The sequence below is a fragment of the Equus przewalskii genome, chromosome 10, assembly GCF_037783145.1.
Source record: "Equus przewalskii isolate Varuska chromosome 10, EquPr2, whole genome shotgun sequence".
NCBI classification, from domain to species: Eukaryota; Metazoa; Chordata; class Mammalia; order Perissodactyla; family Equidae; genus Equus; species Equus przewalskii.
The window spans coordinates 37,644,111-37,669,739 of NC_091840.1; the positions used below are offsets into that span (position 1 = coordinate 37,644,111).

The window sequence follows — 25,629 nt, forward strand, 5'->3', positions numbered from 1 at the left end:
TGCTGCAATGAACATAGGGGTGCATGGGACTTTCGGAATTGCTGATTTCACGTTCTTTGGATAGATACCCAGTAGTGGGATAGCTGGGTCATATGATATTTCTATTTTAAATTTTTTGAGAAATCTCCATACTGTTTTCCATAGTGGCTGCACCACTTTGCATTCCCACCAGCAATGTATGAGGGTTCCTTTTTCTCCGCAACCTCTGCAACATTTGTTATTTTTTGTTTTGGTTATTTCTGCCATTCTAATGGGTGTAAGGGGGTATCTTAGTGTAGTTTTGATTTGCATTTCCCCAATGATCAGTTATGATGAACATGTTTTCATGTGCCTATTGGCCATCCGTATTTCTTCTTTGGAGAAATGTCTGTTCATGTCCCCTGCCCATTTTTTGATCAGGTTGTTTGATTTTTCGTTGTTGAGTTGTGTGATTTCTTTATATATTATGAAGATTAACCCTTTGTCGAATATATGACTTGCAAATATTTTTTCCCAATTGGTGGGTTGTTTTGTTTAATCCTATTTTCCCTTGCCTTGAAGAAGCTCTTTAGTCTGATGAAGTCCCATTTGTTTATTCTTTCTATTGTTTCCCTTGTCTGAGAAGACATGGTGTCTGAAGAGATCCTTTTGATACTGATGTCAAAGAGTGTACTGCCTACATTTTCTTCTAGAAGTCTTATGGTTTCAGGTCTTACCTTTAGGTTTTTGATCCATTTTGAGTTTATTTTTGTGAATGGTGAAAAAGAATGGTCAATTTTCATTTTTTTACATGTGGCTTTCCAGTTTTCCCAGCACCATTTGTTGAAAAGACTTTCTTTTCTGCATTGTATGCCCTCAGCTCCTTTGTCGAAGATTAGCTGTCCATAGATGTGTGGTTTTATTTCTGGGCTTTCAATTCTGTTCCATTGATCTGTGCACCTGTTTTTGTACCAGTACCATGCTGTTTTGATTACTGTAGCTTTCTAGTATGTTTTGAAGTCAGGGATTGTGATGCCTCCAGCTTTGTTCTTTTTTCTCAGGATTGCTTTAGCAATTCTGGATATTTTGTTGCCCCACATGAATTTTAGGATTCTTTGTTCTCTTTCTGTAAAGAACGTCCTTGAGATTCGGATTGGGACTGCACTGAATCTGTAGATTGCTTTAGGTAGTGTGGACATTATAACTATGTTTATTCTTACAATCCACATGCATAGAATTTCCTTCCATTTCTTTATGTCGTCATCAATTTCTTTCAGGAAAGCCTTGTAATTTTCGTTGTATAAGTCTTTGACTTCCTTAGTTAAATTCACCCCCGAGGTATTTTATTCTGTTTGTTGCGATTGTGAATGGTATTGTGTTCTTGAGTTCTTTTTCTGTTAGTTCGTTATTAGAGTATAGAAATGCTACTGACTTATGTATGTTGATTTTATACCCTGCAACTTTGCTGTAGTTGTTGATTACTTCTAAAAGTTTTCTGAAGCATTCTTTAGGGTTTTCTATATATAAGATCATGCCGTCTGCAACCAGCAAGAGTTTCACTTCTTCACTCCCTATTTGGATTCCTTTTATTCCTTTCTCTTACCTAATTGCTCTGACCAAAACCTCCAGTACTATGTTGAATAAGAGTGGTGATAGTGGGCATCCTTGTCTCACTCCTGTTTTCAGGGGATGGTGCTCAGTTTTTGCCCATTGAGTATGATGTTGGCTGTGGGTTTGTTGTATATGGCCTTTATTATGTTGAGGTAATTTCCTTCCATCTCTGTTTTGTTCAGAGTTTTTATCATAAATGGCTGTTGGATCTTGTCAAATGCTTTCTCTGCATCTATTGAGATGATCATGTGATTTTTATTCCTCAATTTGTTGATGTGGTGTATCACGTTGATTGATTTGTGGATGTTGAACCATCCCTGTGTCCCTGGTATGAACCCCACTTGATCATGATGTATGATCCTTTTGATGAATTGCTGAATTCAGGTTGCCAAAATTTTGTTGAAAATTTTTGCATGTATCTTCATCAGTGATAGTGACTTGTAGTTCTTTTTCATGCTGTCCCTGTCAGGCTTTGGTATTAGCGTGATGTTGGCCTTGTAGAATGTGTTAGGAAGTGTTCCATCCTCCCTAATTTTTTGGAATAGCTTGAAAAGGATAGGTATTAAATCCTCTCTGAAAGTTTGGTAGAATTCCCCAGCAAAGCCATCTGGTCCTGGGGTTTTATTCTTTGGGATGTTTTTGATTGCTGTTTCAGTCTCTCTCCTTGTGATTGGTCTGTTCAGATTATCTGCTTCTTCTTGACTTAGCTTTGGGAGATTGTAAGAGTCTAAGAATTTATCCATTTCCTCTAGGTTATCTATTTTGTTGGCATATAGTTTTTCATAGTATTCTCTTATAATCCATTGTATTTCTGTTGTTGTTTCTCCTCGCTCATTTCTGATTTTGTTTATTTGAGCTTTCTCTCTTTTTTTCCTTGTAAGTTTGGCTAGGGGTTTGTCAGTTTTATTTATCTCCTCAAAGAACCAGCTCTTTGTTTCATTGATCCTTTCTACTGCCTTTTTTGTTTCAATAGCATTTATGTCTGCTCTGATTTTTATTATTTTTCTCCTTCTGCTGACTTTGGGCTTTGTTTGTTCTTCTTTCTCTAATTCAGTTAGGTGTAATTTGAGATTGCTTATTTGGGATTTTTCTTGTTTGTTAAGGTATGCCTGTATTGTGATGAATTTCCCTCCTAATACAGCTTTTGCTGTATCCCATATGAGTTGGTATGGCATGTTATCATTTTCATTTGTCTCCAGGTATTTGTTCATTTCTTCTTTAATTTCTTCAATGATCCATTGCTCGTTCAATAGCATATTGTTTAGTCTGCACATCTTTGTCTCTTTCTCAGCTTTTTTCTTGTAATTAATTTCTAGCTTTATAGCATTATGATTGGAGAAGATGCTTGTTATTATTTCAATTTTTTTAAATTTATAGTGGCTTGCCTTGTTTCCCAACATATGGTCTATCCTTGAGAATGTTCCATGCTCACTTCAGAAGAATGTGGATTCTGCTGTTTTTGGATGGAGTTTTCTATATATGTCTAAGTCCACCTGTTTTAGCTTTTCGTTTAATTCCACTGTTTCCTTGTTGATTTTCTGTCTGGATGATCTGTCCAATGATGTGAGTAGGGTGTTGAGGTCCCCTCCTATTATTGTGTTATTTTTGATATCTTCTTTTAGGTTTGTTAATAGCTGCTTTATGAACTTTAGTGCTCTTGTGTTGGGTGCATAGATATTTATAAGCGTTATTTCTTCTTGATGTAGTGTCCCTTTGATCATTATATACTGACCCTCTGTGTCTCTCTTTACCTTCGTTATCTTGAAGTCTACTTTGTCTGATATAAGTATTGCGACACCTGCTCTCTTTTGTTTGCCATTAGCTTGGAGTATCGTCTTCCACCCTTTCACTCTGAGCCTGTATTTGTCATCGGAGCTGAGATGTGTTTCCTGGAGGCAACAAATTGTTGGATCTTGTTCTTTAATACATCTTGCCATTCTGTGTCTTTTTATTGGATAATTCAATCCTGTTACATTGGGGGTGATTATTGATGTCTGAGGGCTTAATGCTGCCATTCTGTCACTTGTTTTGCGGTTTTCCTGCATTTCCCTTGTTTCTCGTCCTGTGTGTTTTAGCTTACCCATTGACTTCTGCAATTTCTTATGCTGGGTTTCTTTTCTTTTTCCTTATTTATTTTTTGTGTATCTGTTTTGTTTTTTAGTTTAGTGGCTACCCTGAAGTTTGTATTCAGAATGTCGTGCATAACATGGTCCATTTTCTGGTGGCCTCTTATTTCCTTAGCCTAAACTGATTCACTCCCTTTCCTCCTCCCCTCCTAAGTTATTCTCATATCTTATTCCAACTTGTGTTGTGAGTTTGTGGTTAAAGTGATGATTGTCTTTGTTTTTGGTCTCTTCCTTCTCTTTATCCTACGGCTAGTCTTGAATATTTGCTATCCTATTCTGATTCTGTTTGTCTCCTACTCTGTGTTTTGTGAGCCCTTTCTCCCTTTTTTTCTTTTTTCAGGTATGAGGGCCTTTTTGAGGATTTCTTGTAGGGGGCATCTCGTGGCTATGAAGTCCCTTAGCTTTTTTTTGGTCTGGAAAGGGTTTAATTGCTCCCTCATATCTGAAGGATATTTTTGCTGGGTAGAGTATTCTTGGCTGAAGATTTTTATCTTTTAAAGTTTTGAATATGTCATTCCAATCTCTCCTAGCTTGTAAGGTTTCTGTGGAGAAATCCACTGAAAGTCTGATATGGGTTCCTTTGTAGGTTATTTTCTTCTGCCTTGCTGCCCTGAGTATTCTTTCTTTGTCATTCATTTTTGCCAGTTTTACTACTATATGCCTTGCAGTAGGTCTTTTTACATTGATATATCTAGGAGATCTGAAAGCTTCCTCCACACACATTTCCCTCTCATTCCCTAGATTTGGGAAGTGCTCTGCTGTTATTTCTTTGAGCATGCTTTCTGCTCCATTCTCCTTTTCTTCACCTTCAGGGATACCTATAATTCTTACGTTGCATTTCTTCATTGAGTCGGATATTTTTGGAGATTTTCTTCATTTCTTGTTAGTCTTAGTTCTCTCTCTTCCTCTGTCTGGAGCCATTCAACCTGTCTATCTTCAATTATGCTGATTTGCTCCTCTATGATGTCCATATGGGCATTCAGGGAATCCATATTTTGTTTTATCTGATCCATTGTATTTTTCATCTCTAGTATTTCTGATTGATTCTTCTTTATAGTTTCAATCTCTTTTGCGATGTTACTCCAGAACTCATTGAATTGTTTCTCTATATTTTCTTTTACCTTATTGAATTTTTTGACAATAGCTATTCTGAATTCATTGTCATTTAGTTTACTTATTTCCAAGTCCTCAGGACATAATTCTGTGTTTTTATTGTTTTTCTTCTGGTCTGGAGCTTTTATGAATTGTTTGATGCTAGAATGATTTTTTCGCATAGTGATATTATTTGGCTGCAGTTACAGCCTGTTGCCACTGGATGGGGGTCGAGAGCCACATATTCTGAGCCCTCCACCTTCAGCCGAGGATGGCAGGCCCAGGTGGGTTGTGGGGCAGGAGGCACTTTCTCTTGCTTGCAGACCCAGGTTTCCCAATCAGCTCTTGATATCTGGTTTCCTGGGGCCTTGGCTTGATGGGGTCATCCCACACAAAAGCTTTTGCCCTGTTAGAGGGCTTCCTTCTAGGCTGCAAGGGCACTAGGGAGTCCTGGGTGATCCCACAGATGCACAGCCCCTCCCCCGCTCCTTCCCTCACCGGCGGCAGCAATCCCAGTCTCTAGAGGCGGGAGCAAAGTTCTCTCTTACCTCGTTCCAGCTCCTCCGAGGAGGGCTCCAGCCTCTCCACCCTCCATTGTTTGGCTGCTGTGGGTCTTGAAGGATTCCTATCCTATTAGGATATTTTTTGTTGGAATATGGTTGCTCCTTTTTGTTGTACGTTGGAGGGGAGAGAGTCCCAGGCAAGCTCACTCCACCATGATGCTGATGTCACTCAAGTTTTGTACGTCTTCTGTTAAATTTATTGTTACGTCTTTTGTTACTAGGTTCTTTTAATATTTGTTGTTGTAAATGATGTTTTTCTTTAAAAGGTACATTTTCTTAGTGTTTATTTCTGGCGTGTAGAAATGCTGTTGATTTTATATTAGACCACCTCAGTAGACTTTCTTTTTATTTTTAATACTTTTTCTATAGATTCTTTTTTTTTTTTTTTTTTGAGGAAGACTAGCCCTGAGCTAACATCTGCTGTCAATCCTCCTCTTTTTGCTGAGGAAGACTTGCCATGAGCTAACACCTGTGCCCATCTTCCTCTACTTTATATGTGGGATGCCTACCACAGCATGGCTTGCCAAATGGTGCCATGTCCACACCTGGGATCTGAACCTGTGAACCCTAGGCCGCCAAAGCGGAACATGCAAACTTAACTGCTGCGCCACCAGGCTGGACTCCTATAGATACTTTTTATGTTCTTTGTAAACACTTATACTGATTATAAAATATTTTGTCTCCTTCTGCTTTTAATTTTTATGCTTTATGCTTTAAATTTTTTCCCCAATCTTTATGCTTTTAATTTTTTCTTGTCTTAATGAACCAATGAGGACTTTCACTATAATTCTGAATGGAAATGGTCTCATTTTGAATCTTTATACTTCTGTGGCTTTCTCATTTAAATTGAGGTTTGCTTTAGGTATTTTTGAATAAAGCATTTATCAGCTTAAGGATGTTCAATGATATTCGTAGTTCACTAAATGCCTTTTCTTTCTATCCTGAATGAATATTGAATTTCATCAAGCACATTTTCTATTTCTGTTGACGTGATCATATGTTTATCCCTTTAATTTGTTAATTGACAAATGATATGTTACTGTTTTATATTAAACCATTTTTGCATTCCTGTAACAAATCCAAATGGATATTGGAGTATAATCTCTTTTATACACTTTTATTCAATTTGCTAATATTTCATTCGGAATTTTTGCATCTAAGTCCATGAGCTAGTAATTCAAGGGCTAGTAATGGTCCTCTTTCTTTCTTTGTCTAATGTTTGTATCAAAATAACCATGGAATCAAAATGAGTTGGGGATTATTTCTTCTTTTTCTATCCTGTCAAAAAATTTGTATAAGATTGGAATGATACGTTGCTTGAAATTTGATAGAACTTGCCTGTAAAACTGTCTGGGCCCTTTGTGAGAAGATGTTAACTGTTTCTAGTTCTTTAGTAATTAAAGGATTACCCACGTTTTCTATTTCCTCTTGAGTTAATTTTGGTAAATTATATTTTTTAGGAATCTTAATTTCAGTAGCTAGCATTTCAGTGTCAGTCTGACTTATCTTTCACATTCTTATTTTCAGTTTGTTTATTCTTACTTTCTTATGAGAACAAAGCAGATTGGTTTCAAAAATTTACTTGTTTTGTGAGGTAAATGCTTTTTAAACAGTATGCTTTTCCTAGGTATCTTCGGTGTTAATTTTCTGTCTTGTATTCTGCTCTAAAATATTTTCACTAACCCCTTTAGTAGAAAATGTGGTATTTAGGGCCTATTACATAAAATACTATTAGGTCAAAGGGATTCAGAATGCCCCAAACTAGCCCAAACTGGAGCTCCCCTTCCTTAGAAATTCCTGAGAGAGAGATGAACACAATAGACAATGATACCTTTTGTGGTCTGGGCTGGAACCGGTGACTTACACTGTCGGTCTGCATGGAACCTTTCCCTTGACCCAAGCTAAATTTCCTCTAAGTTACAGGAAGTTTCTAGAACCTAAATGCTCACTTTAATTGCTGAATATTTATTGTTAAAGTTTATTCCTAGTAATTGCAAGTCTTATTGCTTCTGGAATGAAATTATTTTATTATATTTTTGACTGTGAATTACTGTTATATAGGAAAATGTTACCATTAATATTTTTATTATATCAAACCATTCTTCTAATAATTAGAATAGCTTTTCAGTTATTTCTCCTGGTTTTTTAGTCACACCGTAATAAAGTTAATTTGGCTCATTCTCTTCCAGTAGTTATGTTATTTCTTTTCTTTAGATAATGCTTTTCTAAGATTGTGAAATATGACTACAGAAACATATATAAAACAAAAAGAAACAGTATAATGAAATAGTTGTGTGCAAACAGCTGCATGTCTACCACACAAATCAGAAAATAGATCGTTGATAGCACCCTAAAAATCTATGTATTCTGTGTTCTTTCCCAGTCACACACCCACCATGGATTACCTCTGTCCTGATTTTATGGTAATCACGTTTTCACTGTTCTTTGTAATTTTATCTTCTATGTGTTCATCACTAAAAATACAACTTTGTTTTGCTTATTTTTGAACTAATTAAAATGGAACTGTGCTGTATATATTGGTTTTGTGGTGCTTCTTCATTCAAAATTATGCTTGTCAGATGTTGCCTATAGTTCTTTAATTTTCCTTGCAATAAAATATTCCTATGTGAACACACGATTTATTTATATATTCTATTACTGTGTTGATTTGAGTCATATCCAGTTTGATCTATTGTGAAGAATGCTGCTTCAAACACCCTGTGGGCATTTGCATGAGTTTTTCCTGAGCACATCCCGAGAAGTGGAATTGTTGGGTCAAGGATATTTGTATCTTTAACTTCAGTAGATAATGCCACAGTGTTTCTAAATTTACAAGCCCACTCAATCTCCACATCCTTGGCCACACAAAATAGGCAACATTTTAAAAAATTTTAATCTAGAAGTATCTTATTGTGAGGTGTATTTGCATTTATGTTTTTCTTTGGTTACTAATGAAGTTGAGAAGTTTCTTATGTGTTTATTGATCACTGGAGATTCCTTCTCTAGGAAATGTTGCTTAAAGCATTTTTCTTTCAGTTTGACATTTTTTCCTTACTGATTTGTAGAAATTTTTTTTAAAATCTAGATACAAGTCTTCTATTTGTTATTTATGTTGCAAATATCTTCTCGTACTGTGTGACTTTTCCTACTCTCCATATGGTGTCTTTTGATGAAAAGTAGTTCTTAATTTTCATGAAGTCATATTTATCATTTTTTCCTGGAGTTTTCTTTGTGGAGATATTTTTGATTACTGAATGGATTTTCTTTAAAGATTATAGTATTACTCAGTTGTTTTATTTCTTTTTTAGTCAATTTTGGCAAGTTATAATTTTCTAGAAATTTGTGTCTTCTAAATTTTCAAATTCAGTCACATAAAATTATTCATTATAATCTCTTATAATTTTTCATGTCTGCAGAATCTGTAGTGATGTCCATTTTGCATTCCTGATACTGGTTGTTTGTACTTTTTCTATTTTTAAATTCTTGACCAGTTTTGCTGGAAGGTTGACATATTTTTTCCAAGAACTAACTTTAGACTTTATTAATTGTCCCTATTGTATGTTTGTTTCCTTTTAAAATTAGTTTTTGCTCTTATTTGTGTTATGTCCTATTTTATTTGGGTTTATTTTGCTGCTCTTTTTCTTGTTTCTTGAGATGATGCTTAACTCAATATTAATTCTTTTTTTTTCTAATATAAGCACTTAAAATACTCATCTTTATGTCCCATTATTAAATGCAATTTTTTGGTTAAAGTATAACATATATATAGAAAAGTGCAGAAACCATACACACTTGATAAATTTTCACAGAGTGAACACACCTCTGTAAATTAATATCCATATAAAAAAAAAGCCTTTATTTATTTTATGAGGAACATTCACCCCAAGCTAACATCCATTGCCAATCTTCCTTGGTTGTTTTTTTTTTTTTTTTTTTGCTTGTGGAAGCTTAGCCATGAGCTAACATCTATGCCAATCTTTCTTTATTTTTTGGATGTGGGATGCCTCCACAGCATGGCTGATGAGTGGAGTAGGTCCATGTCCAGAATCTGAACCTGTGAACCCAGGCCACCAGAGCAGAGCGCGTGGAACTTAAATCCCTGGGCCATGGGGCTGGCTCCCCACAACACCATTTACTGAAGAGACTTTCGTTTCTCCATTGGATTTTCTTGGCTCCCTTGTTGAAAATTAGCTGTCCATAGATGTGTGAGGTTATTTCTGGGCTCTCAATTCTGTTCCATTGATCTGTGTGTCTGTTTTTGTGCCAGTACCATGCTGTTTTGATTACTGTAGCTTTGTAGTATATTTTGGAATCAGAGAGTGTGGTACCTCCAGCTTTATTCTTTTTTCTCAGGATGCCTTTGGCTATTTGGGGTCTTTTGTTGTTCCATGTACATTTTAGGATTCTTTGTTCTATTTCTGTGAAAAATGTCATTGGAGCTCTGATAGGGATTGCATTGAATCTGTGGATTGCTTTAGGAAGTATGGATATTTTAACTGTGTTATTTCTTCCAGTTTATGAGCACAGAATATCTTTTTGTTTCTTTGTGTATTTTTTTATTTCTTTCAACACTGTTTTATAGTTTTCAAGATATAGGTCTTTACTTCCTTGATTAAATTTATTCCTAAGTATTTTATTCTTTTGGTTGCAATTGTAAATGGGATTGTATTCTTCATTTCTCTTTCTACTATCTCGTTGTTAGTGTATAGAAACACAAGTGATTTTTGTATGTTGTTTTGTATCCTGCAACTTTACTTTATTCGTTTATTATTCTTAAAAGTTTTTTTGTGGATTCTTTAGGGTTTTCTATATATAAAATCATGTTATCTGCAAATAGTGACAATTTTACTTCTTCCTTTTTAATTTGGATCCCCTTAATTTCTTTCTCTTGCCTGATTGCTCTGGCTGGGACTTCCAATACTATATTGAATAAGAGTGGTGACAGTGGGCATCCTTCTCTGGTTCCTGTTCTTAGAGGGATAGCTTTCAGTTTTTCACCATTGCGTATGATATTAGCTGTGGGTTTGTCATATATGGCCCTTATTATATTGAGATACTTTCCTTCTATACCCATTTTACTCAGAATTTTTATCATAAATGGATGCTGTATCTTGTTGAATGCTTTCTCTGCATCCATTGAGATGATCATGTGATTTTTTTTCTTCATTTTGTTGATGTGGTATATCGTGTTGATTGATTTGTGGATGTTGAACCATCCCTGCATCCCTGGAATACATCCCACTTGATCATGGTGTTTGGTCTTTTTAATTTATTGTTCTATTTGATTTGCTAGTATTTTTGTTGAGGATTTTTGCATTTATATTCATCGGTGATACTGGCCTGTAATTTTCTTTGTTTGTGTTGCCCTTATCTGGTTTCGGTATCAGGATAATGTTGGCCTCATAGAATAAGTCAGGCAGCTGCCCTTCCTCTTCAACTTTTTGGAAGAGTTTGAGGAGGATAGGTTTTAACTCTTCTTTGAATGTTTAGTAGAAGTCACTGGGGAAGCCATTTGGTCCTGGAATTTTGTTTTTTGGGAGATTTTGATTACTGTTCCAATCGCCTTACTAGTGATCTAGCAATTCTCTATTTCTTCTTGATTGAGTTTTGGAAGGTTGTATGATTCTAAGAATTTATCCATTTCTTCTAGATTATCCAATTTGTTGGCATATAGCTTTTCATAATATTCTCTCAGAATCCTCTGTATTTCTGAGGTGTCCATTGTAATTTCTCCTCTTTTGTTTCTGATTTTGTTTGAGCCTTTTCTTTTTTTTCTTGGTGAGTCTAGCAAAGATTTGTCAGTTTTGTTTATTTTTTCAGAGAACCAGCTCTTAGTTTCATTGTTCTTTTCTATTGTTTTTTCGTCTTTATTTCATTTATTTCTGCTCTGATTTTTATTATTTCCTTCCTTCTACTGATTTGGGGCTTTGATTTTTCTTCTTTTTCTGTTTCCTTTAGGTGTGCTGTTAGGTTGGTTATTTGTGATTTTTCTTGTTTCTTGAATTAGACCTATATTGCTATAAATGTCCCTCTTAGTACCGCTTTTGTTGTATCCCACAAATTTTGGCATGTTGTATTTTCATTTTCATTTATCTCCAGGTATTTTTTTATTTCTCCTTTGATTTCTGTGTTGGTCCAGGAGCTGTTCAGTAGCCCTTTATTTAATATCCACATATTTGTGGCTTTTCCAGCTTTCTTCTTGTGGTTGATTTCTAGTTTCCTATTTTTGTGGTGAAAAAAGATGCTTGGTATTATTTCAACCTTCTTAAGTTTATTGAGACTTGTTTTGTGGCCTAATATGTGATCTATCCTGGAGAATATTCCATGTGCATTTGAAAAGAATGTGTGTTCTGCAATTTTTGGATGGAGTGTTCTGTATATATCTCCAAAGTCCATCTGGTCTAATGTGTCATTTAAGGCAATGTTTCCTTATTGATCTTCTGTTTGGATGCTCTATCCATTGTTATAAGTGGAGTGTTAAAGTCCCCTACTACTTTTGTGTTATTATCTATTTCTCCTTTTATGTCTGGTAATAATTGTTTTATATATTCAGGTGCTTCTGTGTTGGGTGCATAGACATTTATGAGTGTTGTGTCCTCTTGTTGGATTGTTCCTTTTATCATTATGTAGGGCCCTTCTTTGTTTCTTGTTACAGTCTTTGCTTTAACGTCCGTTTTGTTTAAAGTATTGCTACCCCAGCTTTGTTTTCATTGCCATTTGCATGAAGTATCTTATTCTGCCCCTTCACTTTCAGTTTGTGAGTGTCTTTAAAAGGTCTGAAGTGTTTCTCTTGCATGCAGCATATATATGGATCTTGGGTTTTTTAATCCATTCATCCACCCTGTGTCTTTTGATTGGAGCATTTAGCCCATTGAAATTTAAAGTAGTTATTCATAAGTATGTACTTGTTGCCATTTTGTTACCTTTTCCTGGGTATTTTAGTAGTTCTTCTCTGTTACTTTCTTCTTCTCTTGTTCTCTTCCCTTGTGATTTGATGGCTTTCTTAGTATTATGTTTGGGTTCCTTTCTTATTTTTTTTGTGTATTTATTATAGGTGTCTGGTTTATGATTACCCTGAGGTTCATATATAATGATGTATGTAAATAGCAATCTATATTATGTTGATGGTCTCTTAAGTTTGACCTTTTCTAAAAGATGTACACTTTTACTCCCCTCCCCCCACATTTTATGTTTTGATATCATATTTAACCTCCTTTTTGTGTGTGTGTGTATCCATTAGCCTCATCATGGAGATAGGTATTTTTAGTACTTTTATCTTTTGACTCTCATATTAGCTTTATAGGTGGTTGATCTGCTACCTTTACTGTATATTTGCCTTTACTAGTGACTTTTCTTCTTTGATAATTTTCTTATTCCTATTTGTGGTCTTTTCCACTAAAATAAGTCCTTTTAACATTTCATGTAAGGCTGGTTTGTTAGTGATAAACTCTTTTAGATTTTGCTTGTCTGGAAAACTCTTTACCTCTCTTTCCATTCTGAATGATAACCTTGCTGGGTAGAGTAAGCAAGCTATACTCAAAGTACTGAAAGGACTTTTACTTTCAGCACTTTGAGTATAGTTGCCACTCCTTTCTAGCCTGTAAGGTTTCTGCTGAGAAGTCAGTTGATGGCCTTATGGGCTTTCCTTTGTATATAACTTGGTGCCTTTCTCCTGCAGCTTTTAGGATTCTCTTTATCGTTAATTTCTGACATTTTAGTTGTAATGTGTCTTGTTGTGTGCCTCTTTGAGTTCATCTTGTTTGGTGCTTTCTGTGCTTCCTGTACCTGGAAGTCTGTTTCCTTCCTTAGGTTAGGAAAGTTTTCAGCTATTGTTTCTTCAAATAGGTTCTCTGTCTCTCTCTTCTCCTTCTGGGACACCTAAATTATTCTCTTCTCCTTGTGGGACACAGTAATTTCAGGTGTTGGAAGGTGGGGCAGATCCCCTGTATGGCTGTTTGAGATGACCAATGCCACAAGTCAGCAGCTGACACACTCCACTGCCTGTGGGCCCACACACCCCACCAATGCAGTCCTGCCCTGCATGCATGCCCCACCCCACTGAGGCAGACCCACTCACCCCACTGTAGAAGTCCTACACACCTGCCTGCACAGGCCCATCCGTTCCCTGTGTGAGCTGGATTAAATTGATGCTCTAGTGGGTGGAGCAAACCCGTTTTAACAAACCAGAGGAAAAAGTCCAATGGTGTCTGCCAGCATCTGTGTCAGCACACCTGTGGTAGGTCACAATAATGGGTGCCTCCAGTGTCTCAGTCCCTGAGGAGGTGGGTCCAGCTGCCTTCTGCCTCTCTGAGATGCACTCAGATCTTATCAAGTGAGTCTCTTTTACCAAAGGAGTATGCACCTTTCTTGTGATTTTGTGCTGTTTTCTAGAATGAGTGAATCTGTGTGGCTCTTTTAAGAGCAGGCTTTTCTTTCTCTTACGTGTGATAACTTTTCTGGGGGTATTCCTTATTGGTTTTAATAGCCAGCAAAGCCAGATATTATAGCACTCGTCTTAGTTGTGCTGAATTCAAAGGTTGCTTATTATGGCATAACTCTCCCGCTCAGATCCCCCAGTCCTCCAGGAAAATCTTTGTAACTTAAGATTGCTCCTAGCTATGAAGCGCTGCAGCTGGAATGCAGCTTTTTCCTTAGCAGAGGGGTATTTCCACTTCTTCCACCTCTGTCAGTATTTTCCCTTGTTGTGGGAGTTCTTTTTACCCAGTTTCCAGTTCTCTCGCACAGCTAATTGTTCCACAGGTAGTTGTAGATGTGTTGTGTCCATGGGAGGAGGTGAGTTCAGAGTTCTATGCCACCATCTTCCCAGCAATCCTCTCTGTTCATTTTTATTTAATCTTTTTTCTCTCTATTGTTTACAGTGTATAATTTTAATTTGTCTATCTTTAATTTCACTGATCCTTTCTTCTTCTATCTGTAATCTCCTGGTAAATGCATTCAGTTCATTTCTTCCATTTCAGTTATACTATTTTAGCTCTAGAATTTTCGTTTGATTCTTCTTCACAGTTTCTTATTTCTGATGAGATTTCCCATCTGTTCATTAGTTATGCATATCTTTTCTTGAAGTCCTTTAATATATTTATAGTAGCTGCTTTAACATCTTTGTATATCACAATAATGATATGTTTTAAAGGCTGTGGGATCAATCATGTTCCTCTACAGAGTGATTATTGTTCTAATAGGCAGTGAACCTAGATGGGTTCAAATTCAAAACTCTGTGTCTTCTATCATGATGAGCAGCTAAAATTTCTTTTGAATTCTTTCAGATGTCAGCTGCTGCCTTTTTTCCCCCGGGATGTTCCCTGTGCATGTGTAGTTTAGTCCACAGCAATGATCTGTGTGAACTTTATATGTAGATTTTGGGACTCACTCCCACTGCATCCCCTTCCCTTCTAATACTTCTTTTATAACTTTCCAACTGCTCTGCCAACCTTGATTTTGTCCTCCGACACCTCAAATAGTAAGGCTGTGTTTTTTTGCTCACTGAGCAGTGCACATACTACAGCATGCTCTTAGGAACAATGCTGCAAACTCAAAAATCTCTCCTGTTGCAGTTGTCTTTCAAGAATAGACTGTTTGGCTTATATCTTCTGCTTTGGTTATTCTTCAGTGTCTTTAAGTAGTTAATTTTAAATATTTTGTCCAGATTTTATACTGTGTATGTGTGAGAGGGCTAGTCTGACTATTCTACTCTACCATTGCTAGAAGACAAAAACCTCTTATCTCTTTTTTATTTCTTTTTGCCTTTTTTGTATTAAATATTTTATTTTTCTGTTTTTCTCTCCTCTCAGATTTTAATTATACATTCTTCTATTATTCTTTTCATGTTTATCCTAAGGATTACAGTGCACATTATTATTTTGTTAGTTATTTTACTTCTCTCCAAGTGATGAACTTCATATAACTTATTTTATTGTTTTAAAGCTGTCAGTAATACTTCTATTTGCCTAACATTTGTTCTTTCCAGTAAAATGTATTCATTCCTGAAGTTTAATGCTTCCTTTTGGGATAATTTTCCTTTAAGATGTAGAACTCTGATGTTTCGTGCTGTGTAGATCTTCTGGCAATGAATTCTCTCTCTCCCTTTCTGTTGTCTGGAAATGTTTTAATTTTGCTATTTTTGATACATGTAGAAGTTCACACTAACAAACTTTCTCTTTCAGGACTGTAAGATGTCATTATTACATTCTTCTGGCTTGTAGATTTTCTGTAGAAGAATCAGTCTTAAGTCTTATTGTTGCTTCCTTGAAGATAATGTGTCTTTTTCCCTCTGACTGCTTTTAAGATTTTTCAGCAATGAGATGCTTTTCCATTTATCTGTTGTCTTTAATTTCCTTCACCATAAATGCAAATAAACTAAAATCTTTTCCTCTAAGATCAAGTACAAGGCAAGAATGCTCTCTCTCACCACTTTCAACACAGCACTGGAAGTCCCAGGCAGAGCAGTTAGAGATTTTATAGTTTTCAGTGTACAAAAAGTCTTTCAGTTGTTTGATTAAACTTACTCCTAGGTATTTTATTCTTTTTGTTACTATTGTAAATTGGGTTGTTTTCTTAATTTCCTTTTCAGATAGTTTGTGTTAGTGTATAGAAATGCTACAGATTTTTGTACATTGATTTTGTATCCTGCAATGTTACTGAATGTGTTTGTTAGTTCTAACAGTTATTTTTTTTGTTGAGTCTTTGGGGTTTTCTACATATATGATCATGTCTTCTGAAAACATAATTTTACGTCTTTCTTTCTGATTTGGTTGCCTTTTATTTCCTCTTTTTTTTTTGGTCTAACTGCTCTGCCTAGGACTTCCAGTGCTGTGTTGAAAGTGGTGAGAGAGAGCATTCTTGCCTTGTACTTGATCTTAGAGGAAAAGCTTTTTAGTTTTTTCCCATTGATGTTGATGTTAACTGGGACTTTTCATCTGTGGCTTTTATTGTGTTGAGATAAGCTCCTTTTATACCTATTTTGTTGAGAGGGTTTTTTTTTTTTTTGTTATGAATAGATGTTAAGTTATGTCAAATGCTTTGTCTGCATCTACTGAGATGATCATATTGTTTTTATCTTTCATTCTGTTAATGTGGTATATCACATTGATTTGCGTGTGTTGAACCATCCTTGCATTCCTGGGATAAATCTCACTTAATCATGGCATATATTTCTTTTAATGTGCTTTTGAATTTGATTTGCTAGTATTTTATTAAAGATTTTTGCGTTTTATATTAATTAGGGATATTTGCGCTGGTTTTCGTTTCTTGTGGTGTGTTTTTCTGGCTTTGGTATTAGGATGATGCTGGCTTCTTAAAATGACTTTGAAGTTGTTCCCTCTTCTTTTTTTTTTTTTTTTGAAGAAGATTAGCCCTGAGCTAAGATCTGCTGTCAATCCTCCTCTTTTTGCTGAGGAAGACTGGCCCTGAGCTAACATCTGTGCCCATCTTCCTCTACTTTATATGTGGGACGCCTACCACAGCATGGCTTGCCAAGCAGTGCCATGTCTGCACCCAGGATCCGAACCAATGAACCCTGGACCGCTGAAGTGGAATGTGTGCACTTAACCACTGCCTCACCGAGCCAACCCCTTTTTTTCTGGAAGAGATTAAGAAGGGTTGGTATTAATTCTTCTTTGAATGTTTGATAGAATTCACACATGAAGCCATGTGGTCCCTGGCTTTTCTTTGTTGAGAGGCTTTTAATTATTCCTTCAATCTCTTTATTTGTTATTGGTCTGTTTAGGCTTTCTGTTTCTTCTTGATTCAGTCTTCATAGGTTGAATGTTTCTAGGAATTTATCTGTTTCTTCTAGTTTATCAAATTTGTTGGCATATAGTTGTTACTGATAGTCCCTTATGATCCTTTTTATATTTGAGGCATCTGTTGTAATGTCTCCTCTTTCATTTTTTATTTTATTTATTTGAGATTTCTCTTCTTTTTGTTAGTCTAGTTAAGGGTTGTCAATTTTGTTTATCCTTTTAAGAAATCAACTTTTAGTTTTGTTGAGTTTTTCCTGTTGTTTTTCTATTCTCTACTTGATTTAATTTTGCTCTAATCTTTATTATTTCCTTCCTTCTGATAACTTTGAGTTAACTTTGTTCTTTTTTGAATTCTTTTAGGTGTACAGTTAGGTCTTTTCTTTGAGATCTTTCTTCTTTTTTAATGTAGGCATTTATCACTATAAACATCCCTATTAATCGTGCTTTTGCTACAATCCATAAGTTTGGTATGTTGGGTTTTCATTTGTCTTGAGATATTTTTTAAATTCTCTTTTGATTTCTTCTTTGACCCAATGGTTGTTCGATAGTGTGTTGTTTAGTTTCCAAGTATTTGTGAAACGTCCCATTTTATTGTTGTTACTGATTTCTAGTTTAATTTCATTTTGGTCAGAAAGATACTTGCTATGATTTTGATCTTCTTAAATGTGTTAAGACTTGTCTTTTGACTTAACATGTGATCTTTCCTGGAGGATGTCCCATATGTACTTGAAAAGAACGTGTATTCTTCTGTTGTCAGGTGGGAAGTTCCGTATATGTCTATTAAGTTCATTTGGTCTATAATGTTGTTCAAGTATGCTGCTTCCTTAATCTGGATGAGATCATTCAGAATGGAATATTGAAGTCTCATACTGTTATTTATTGCCTTCAGTTTCTCCACTCAGATCTCTCAATATTTGCTTTAAATACTTAGGTGTGGTGATGTTGGGTGTATATATATTTACAATTGCTACACATTTCTGTTGAATTGACTGTTTTATCATTGTATAATGACCTTCTTGGTCTCTAAAGACTGTTTTAGACTTTAATTCTGTTTTATCTGATAGAGATATAACCAGTCCTGCTTTCTTTTAGGTACCATTATTATGGAATATCTTTTTCCATCTCTTCATTTTCAACATATGTGTGTCCTTGAATCTAAAGGGAGTTTCTCATGGACAGTATGTAGTTGGATCTTGGTTTTTAATCCATTCAGCTACTCTGTATTTTTTGATTGGGAACATTAAACCATTTTCATTCAAAGTAACTATTGGTAGGGAAAGATTTATCATTGCCATTTTGTTAACTGTTTTCTGTTTTTTCTTTTTTTTCCTTTTCTCTTTCTGTTTTCCTGTGTGTGTGTGTGTGGGGGGGGGTTGTATTGTTGGACTTGATTCCTTTTTCTTTTTCTTTTTGTGCAACTTCTATAAGTATTTTCTTTGTTGTTACCGTAGGCCTCACATAAAACATTTTATAGTTATAACAGTCTATTTTAAGCTGATAAAAACTTAACTTCACTTGTATGTAAAAACTCTACACTTTTACCTCTCCTCTCCCCACATTACATGCTGTTGATGTCACAGTTCACATCTATTTATATCGTGTATCCATTAACATAATTTAATCAGTTATTTTTAATGCTTTTGTTTTTTAACTTTACTAAGTTAAAAGTGATTTATCCACTACCGTTACAGTAATGTGATATTCTATTTTTGTCTATATGTTTACCTTTGCCAAAGAGTTTTATACTTTTATATGCTTTTGTGTTGCTGTTTAGGCTCTTTTATTTTCAACTTGAATTTAGCATTACTTGTAAAGCAGGTCTAATAGTGATGAACTCCCTCAGCTTTTATTTGTATAAGAAAGTCTTTCTGTCCCCTTAATTTTTGAAGGACAGGTTTTATGGGTATAGTATTCTTGGTTGGTAGGTTTTTTTTCTGTCAACATCTTAAATATATCATCCCACACTCCTCTGGCTTGCAAGCTTTCTGAAGAAAAATCCACCAAAAGTCTAATGACATTTCCTTTTATGTAACAGATGGCTTTTCTCTTACTGCTTTCAAAATTCTCCTTTTGTCTGTAACTTTTGACAATTTGATTATAACATATCTTGGTGTGGGTCTCTTTTTTATTTTTTGAGGAAGATTAGCCCTGAGCTAACATCCGCACCCAATCCTCCCCTTTTCGCTGAGGAAGATTGATCCTGAGCTAACATCTGCACCCATCTCCCTCTACTTTACATGTGGGATGCTTGCCACAGCATGGCTTGCTAAGCAGTGCATAGGTCCATGCCTGGGATCCAAACCAGCGAAGCCTAGGCTGCCCAAGCAGAGCACACAAACTTAACCGCTACGCCACTGGCCAGGCCTTTGGTGTGGGTCTCGTTTGATTCAACTTATCTGTTGCCCTTTGAGCTTCCTAGATCTGGATGTCTCTTTCTTTGCTCAAATTCAGGAAGTTTTCAGCCATTATTTCTTTGCATAAGCTTTCTTCCCTTTTCTCTCTCTCTTCTCCTTCTGGGATTCCCATAATGCATATACTAGTCTATTTCATGGTGTCCCATAAGTTCCTTAAGCTAACTTCTGTTCCTTTCATTCTTTTTCTTTTTACACCTCTGGATAATTTCCTGTAACCTGTCTTCCAGCTTGTTGATCCTTTCTTCTGCTTGATCTAGTCTGCTGTTGAATCTCTCTATTGAATTTTCCACTTCAGTTATTGTATTCTTCAGTTCTATGATTTCTGTTTGGTACTTTCTAGTATTTTCTGTTTGTTTGTCAGAATTCTCTCTGTTCATGCATTACTGTCCTGACCTCAGCAAGCATCTTTAAGGCCATTATTTTGAATTCTCTTTTGAGTAAATCATATATCTCCATTTCATTAGGGAAAGGCTTCTGGAGACTAATCTTGTTATTTTATTTGGGGCATATTTCCTTGTTTTTTTCTTTTTCCTTGACTCTGTGTGTTGGCTTCTGCACATTAGATAAAACAGCCACCTCTTCCAGTCTTCACAGATGGCCTCATATAGGAGATGAACTTACTAATGAGTCCAGCCAGAGAGTCTAGATGCCTCTCCAAGCTTTGGGCTCACCCACACTGCTGTCTTGTTTTTAGTGTTCCCCAGAAGACTAGAGTAAGCCAAGCACCATCGGTGTCTTGAGACAGGCAAGATAGAACCCTGTTTCTCACGTTGCTGCCAGAAAAGTTGGGGCACTATATATGCAGTCCAATTCCATCTCTCCTCAAGGAGAAGTTGGGAAATTGAGTTTATCACCCACTTGCCCTTGATCCAGAGAGGAACTGTGGCAAATAACTGTACACTCAGACTGTGTGCTTTTCAAACTGTTGCTTTGCTCTCTGTTTTCCCTGGGAACCTAGTGAGTTCCAGGTTCTTCCAGCTCTCAGAGACAGCTGGGTTAGAAGTCAGTCCCTCAGGTAGCAACTGGAAAGTTTTGGGGACTAGATGTGCAGTCCAACTTCTTCTAGGAGAAGATGGAGGCATGGTTTTATCACTGAAATGGGCTGGGGGGAAAGAGCTATGAGAAGTGCCCAAACACCCATTCAAATTCCCAATGGACTAGTGATTACCTGCCCATCAGCTGCCAGAGTCAGGCAAATAAAATGCCAGACCCTCAGACAGCAGGTAGAAAGTCAGGGCACTAGACGTGCAGCCTAACCTCTTCCAGAGAGGAGCTGGGAGCTGGGCTTTATTGTCTACCTGCTGTCTGTTGAGCCAGAGGGAAGAGCCATTGAAAGTGCTCACACACCTGTTAAAACTGCCTCTTTGTTCTGTGGGCCCAGGAAACTAGCAAATCTCAGGTCCCGTGAGCTGGCAGAGTTAGCCAAGTTAGGAGCCCATCCTTCAGGTAACAGCTGTAAAAGTTGGAGCACTAGATGTATGGTCAAAGTCCTTCTAGGGAGAAGTTGGAGGCTTAGTTTTATTGCTGGAGTAAACCGAGGGGAGAAGCCATGGCAAGTATCCAGACACTTGTTCAGCCTCCCAGAAGATTATTAATTGCCTGTGCCATCCACTCCCTGATGTAGACTAGTAAGAAGCCAGTTCCTTGGGCAGCAGCTGGAAAAGTTGGAACATTAGATGTACAGTCTTACCCCTTCCAGGGAGAAGCTGGGATCTGGGCTTTCTTGCCTGCTCACTCTTCACTGAGCCAGGGGAAGAGCCATGGCAAGTGCTCCCTTGCCCACTTAAAACTGCCTCTTTGTTCTCTGTGGTCCCAGGGGACTAGTAAATGCCAGACCCTGTCAGCTCCCAGAGATGGGCAAGTTAGGAGCCAGTCTCTCAGGTAGCAGTCATAAAAGATGGGGTACTAGATGGGTGGTCCAAACCCTTGCTCCTCAGGGAGAAGCTTGGAATTGGGGGTTTCCTCCTGACTGTATGGTGCTCTGCTGTGGGCAAGGTTTATGGCAAGAGTGTGTCTCAGCTTTTCCTGCCCATTTCAGTGTGGGTATTTTCTCAGTTACCCACTGTGCAGGAGTCTCTCAGCTAGTTTCTAGAGTTCTCTCAGAGGGAATTGATCCATGTGTAGCTGTTGGTTTATTGTGTCCATGGGTGGAGGGAGAGTCTGAAGCCTCCTATTCTTGCCATTTTGCTCTTTAAGTCCCTTTTTGATAACTTCAGTATCTGAATCACTTGTCAGTCTTTTGTTCTTATCCATTTTCTCTTTTTTTTTTTAGTAATTTGTCCTGATTTTTTATAATATCACTGAATTTTTTATTGTACCATCGATGACTAATTATAGAGGCTGTGGAAGATGTTACACTCCTCCAAAGAGAATTATACTTTGTTCTGGGAGGTAGATAGAGCACTCAGTGATTACCCCTTGATTCTTTTGAAGATTTGTTTTATGCTTTTCCTAGGTATAACATCTTTCCATTTTTTTCCCTTATTATTATGTCATGGCTCTTCTGGAGTCTCAGCTTAAAGTCTGGGGTGTTTATCAAGGCCCCTCTACTTTGCTGGAGCTTGAATCTCAGTCTAAGTCTCCCCGGCACCATGAGGTTGATGACACTTATATTCAGCTTTTTAGCCTCCCAGTTGATATTTTCTTCTGAGTTTCCTACATCTCACTCTGTATTAGCCAACAAGTTGAGGGAAATTTGGCTGCTTCTCTGCAGTTTCATCCTCTCTGAGATTTTCCCTCTTGAATTCCAGCTCCTCTGAATTCCCAGCTCTTTTTCCTCAGCCTAGTAAAACCGCTCATTTCTGCTTGGGCTCTATCCACCCACGACCCAATATCAAAAATATCCTTGGGCAAAAAGCTCGGGTGGGTATGGAGCTTCTCCCTGTGCTTCATCTCCATCAAAGATTGTAACCTTTCAAGTCTTGAGTGTGTTGGTTGCTCTCCAGTTCTTTAAATTACTGTTTTAAATATTTCATGTTGCTTCTGGTGGGAGGGTTGGTCTGGTACAAGCTACTTTGTCATGGTTGGAATTGGAAGCTGTTCAGTGTTTTAAAGTTTATTATCATTATTTCCATATCTAGTGCCATCAGAAAAGACAACATATGTTCCAGAAGCTCTCTACATGAAACTACTCTTACAACATGAAGGACTTGCACAGGTAGTACATAAAGCAGTGGGCTCTGTTCATCAAGGTACATTGATCTTTTCTAGGAGCTGGTCTTTGGATCTAGGCTTACAAGAGAACGAAAATGTCATCTGTGATGCTCTTCTAATTTCCAAGGACTGTCCACCAGTCCTCTATACCTTCCTCAGGGTACTGGATGAGGGGTTAAAAAGCTATTCTATACAAACTGCCTTAACTTTAAAGCAGAAACTGGCAAAAATTGGCGGTTACACCGGGAAAGTGTGTATCCTGACAAAGACCTTATCCTTGAGTGAAGAATCTTCTACCTCAACTGAAGGCAGTGCAGGGCTTCATCATGGTTCAAGCCTCCCAGCACTTTACCCTATGCCGTACAATTGTATAACCAGTGAAACAATGAAAGACTTGAAGAAGGCCCTTTTTGTAGTCTTAAAGAGACAGAGATCTTCGAGTGAGCAGTTTGCCTCTGAGGTTTCTCAGCACCTCTTACAGTAGTCAGTATGGATTGTCTTCAGAGGAATGACCAAGGGTATTTAAATCTTGTCCAAGGCTCACTTCAATCATGGAATGTGCACCTGGCTACAAAGATGTTTTTAATTATATAGTCAATGATATCTTCACATTCTGTGAAAATATGCCTTTGAAATCCCACAGAGTTGCAAAGCAACTTGATGGGATGCAGAAAAATCAATTTTGGTCTTTATTTACTTCTTCCTAAGTGATATTCACAGATGTTGCTTAAGCGTTGTTAGGAAAATTAATTTTTTAATTACTATGTGCACAGTTCATTATTTACTCTGTGCATAGTTCATGGATAAATTTTCTTCCATTTTTAAATTGGGAAAAATTGTAGTACTTTTATTTTTAACAGCAATAACAACAATGAAAATCTCCCAGGATATACCCAGAAAACATTTATAACTTAGAAAAGATTATCATTGATGACACTCACAGTTTCCATAATGGAAATGAAAGGGAAAGCAAAATTTATTACTCCTTCCCTCAAAATTCTCTAAGTCTTCTTAGACTGCTTTTACACTATTCACTTGGAGGAGTTACAGCTTTTCCCCTTGCTCAGCTGTAAAACGGTGACAATAGTAGACTGTGAAAATATGTTTATGTAATATAATACCTAGACCAAACACTATGAAAGCTGTACAAAGAGACACACTAAAAAACACAATAGAGAAATCAAAATGCAATTCTAAACAATGTAAAAGGAATCCACAGGAGGACAGGAAAAAGTTAAAGAGAAATGAACAACAGAGAGAACAAACAAAACAAAAAATGGGAGACTTAAGCCCTAATATATCAATAATTACATTGTGTACATGGTCTATATGCACCAGTTAAAAGACAGAGATTGGCAGAGTGAATTAAAAATCATGATCCAACTGTATACTGTCTGTAAGAAACTCACTTCAAATTATGGAGGTTGAAAGTAAAAGGATAGAAAAAGATATATCATGCAAAGGAAAGCAGGAGTTGCTATAGTAATATCAGAGAAAGTAAAGAAAATTACCATTGACAGAGAAGGACATTATATAGTCATTAAAAGGTCAATCCACCAAGAAGACGTAGTGATCCTAAACGTGTGTACATCAAACAACGGATCTGAAAAATAATGTGAAGCAAAAAGAAGTGATAGATCCAAAAGGAGAAACAGACAAATCCACAATTATAGTTGGAGATTTCAACACCCCTCCAGCAACACTTGATAGAACAAGTAAACAAAAAACTTTCAAGGATAGCGAAGCACTTAACACTATTAGCCAACAGATCTAATTGACATTTGGAGAACACTCCACCCAACAACAGGATATACATTCTTTTCAAGTGCCCAAGAGAGACCATAACCTGGGCCAAAAAACAAACCACAAGAAATTTCGAAGAACTGAAATTATATGAAGTGTGTTCTACTACCAAAACGCAATCAAACTAGAAATCAGTAACAGAAGGATAATAGGAAAATCTCCAAACACTTGGAAACTAAAAATATACTTTTAAATAATCCATGTGTCAAAGAGGAAGTCTCAAGGGAAAATTTAAAAATGCATTTAATTGAGTGAAAATGAAAATACAACATATCAAAATTTGTGAGACATGGTAAAGCAGTGATGAGAGTGAAATTTAAGCACTAATGTCTATATAGTGTGGTAGGATAAATTATAGCCCTCCAAAGATGCCCACCTCCGGATCCCTGGGATTTGTGACTATGTTGATTTACATGGTAAAAGGGACTTTGTAGATGTGATTAAACTGTCTTTCAATGATGAAATTATCTTGGATTATCTAGGTGGGCCCAATATAGTCATAAGGGTCTTTCTGGGAGGGAGACAGAAAAATGAGAGTCCAGGAGAGCAATGTAAAAATGGAAGTAGAGGTCAGAGAGGAGAGAAGGTGCTAGACTGCTGGCTTTGAAGATGGAGGAAGGGGCTGGAAACCAAGGAATACAATCAGTCTCCAGAATGTGGAAAAGGGGAGGAAATGGATTCTTCTCTGTGCCTCCAGAAGGAGTGCAAGCCTGCTGACACCTTTATTTCAGCCTCCATAACTGTATGACAATTAATTCATGTTTTTTTAAGCACCTAAATTTCTGGTAATTTGTTACAGCAGCAATAGGAAGTTAATACAATTAGAAAAGGAAGAAAAGACTCTCAGCTCCCACCTCAAGACCCTAGAAAAAGAAACAAAATAAACCCAAAGCAAGCAGAAGGAAGGAAATAATAAAGAGCAAAAGTCAGTGAACTGTAAATAGAGAAATGGTTGAAAAATCAATAAAATAAAAATCTGGTTCTTTGAAAAGCAATAAAATTGACAGATCTCTAGCAAGATTGACAAAGTAAGAAAAGAGAGAATACACTAACTACCAATATCAGGAATGAAACAGTCTATCAATACAGACCGTGTAGACATCAAAAAGATAATAAGGGAATACTACAAACAACTCTGCACACATAAATT

The 25,629-nt window shown here is 36.7% G+C and overlaps 1 protein-coding gene across 2 annotated transcripts in view; it reads left to right on the forward strand.

Annotated features, from left to right (window-relative positions):
- SLFN12 (schlafen family member 12) overlaps positions 1–25,364 on the forward strand; it is a 43,184-nt gene extending 17,820 nt beyond the window's left edge. Inside the window, exon 4 of one of the 2 annotated variants that reach the window (XM_070562510.1) lies at positions 22,604–25,364. In XM_070562510.1, coding sequence (XP_070418611.1) covers positions 22,604–23,160 — 557 coding nt within the window. In that variant the 3' untranslated portion in view covers positions 23,161–25,364. The remainder of the gene's footprint in view (positions 1–22,603) is intronic. The other variant, XM_070562509.1, reaches the window with a different exon arrangement.
- Positions 25,365–25,629: the final 265 nt, after the last annotated feature.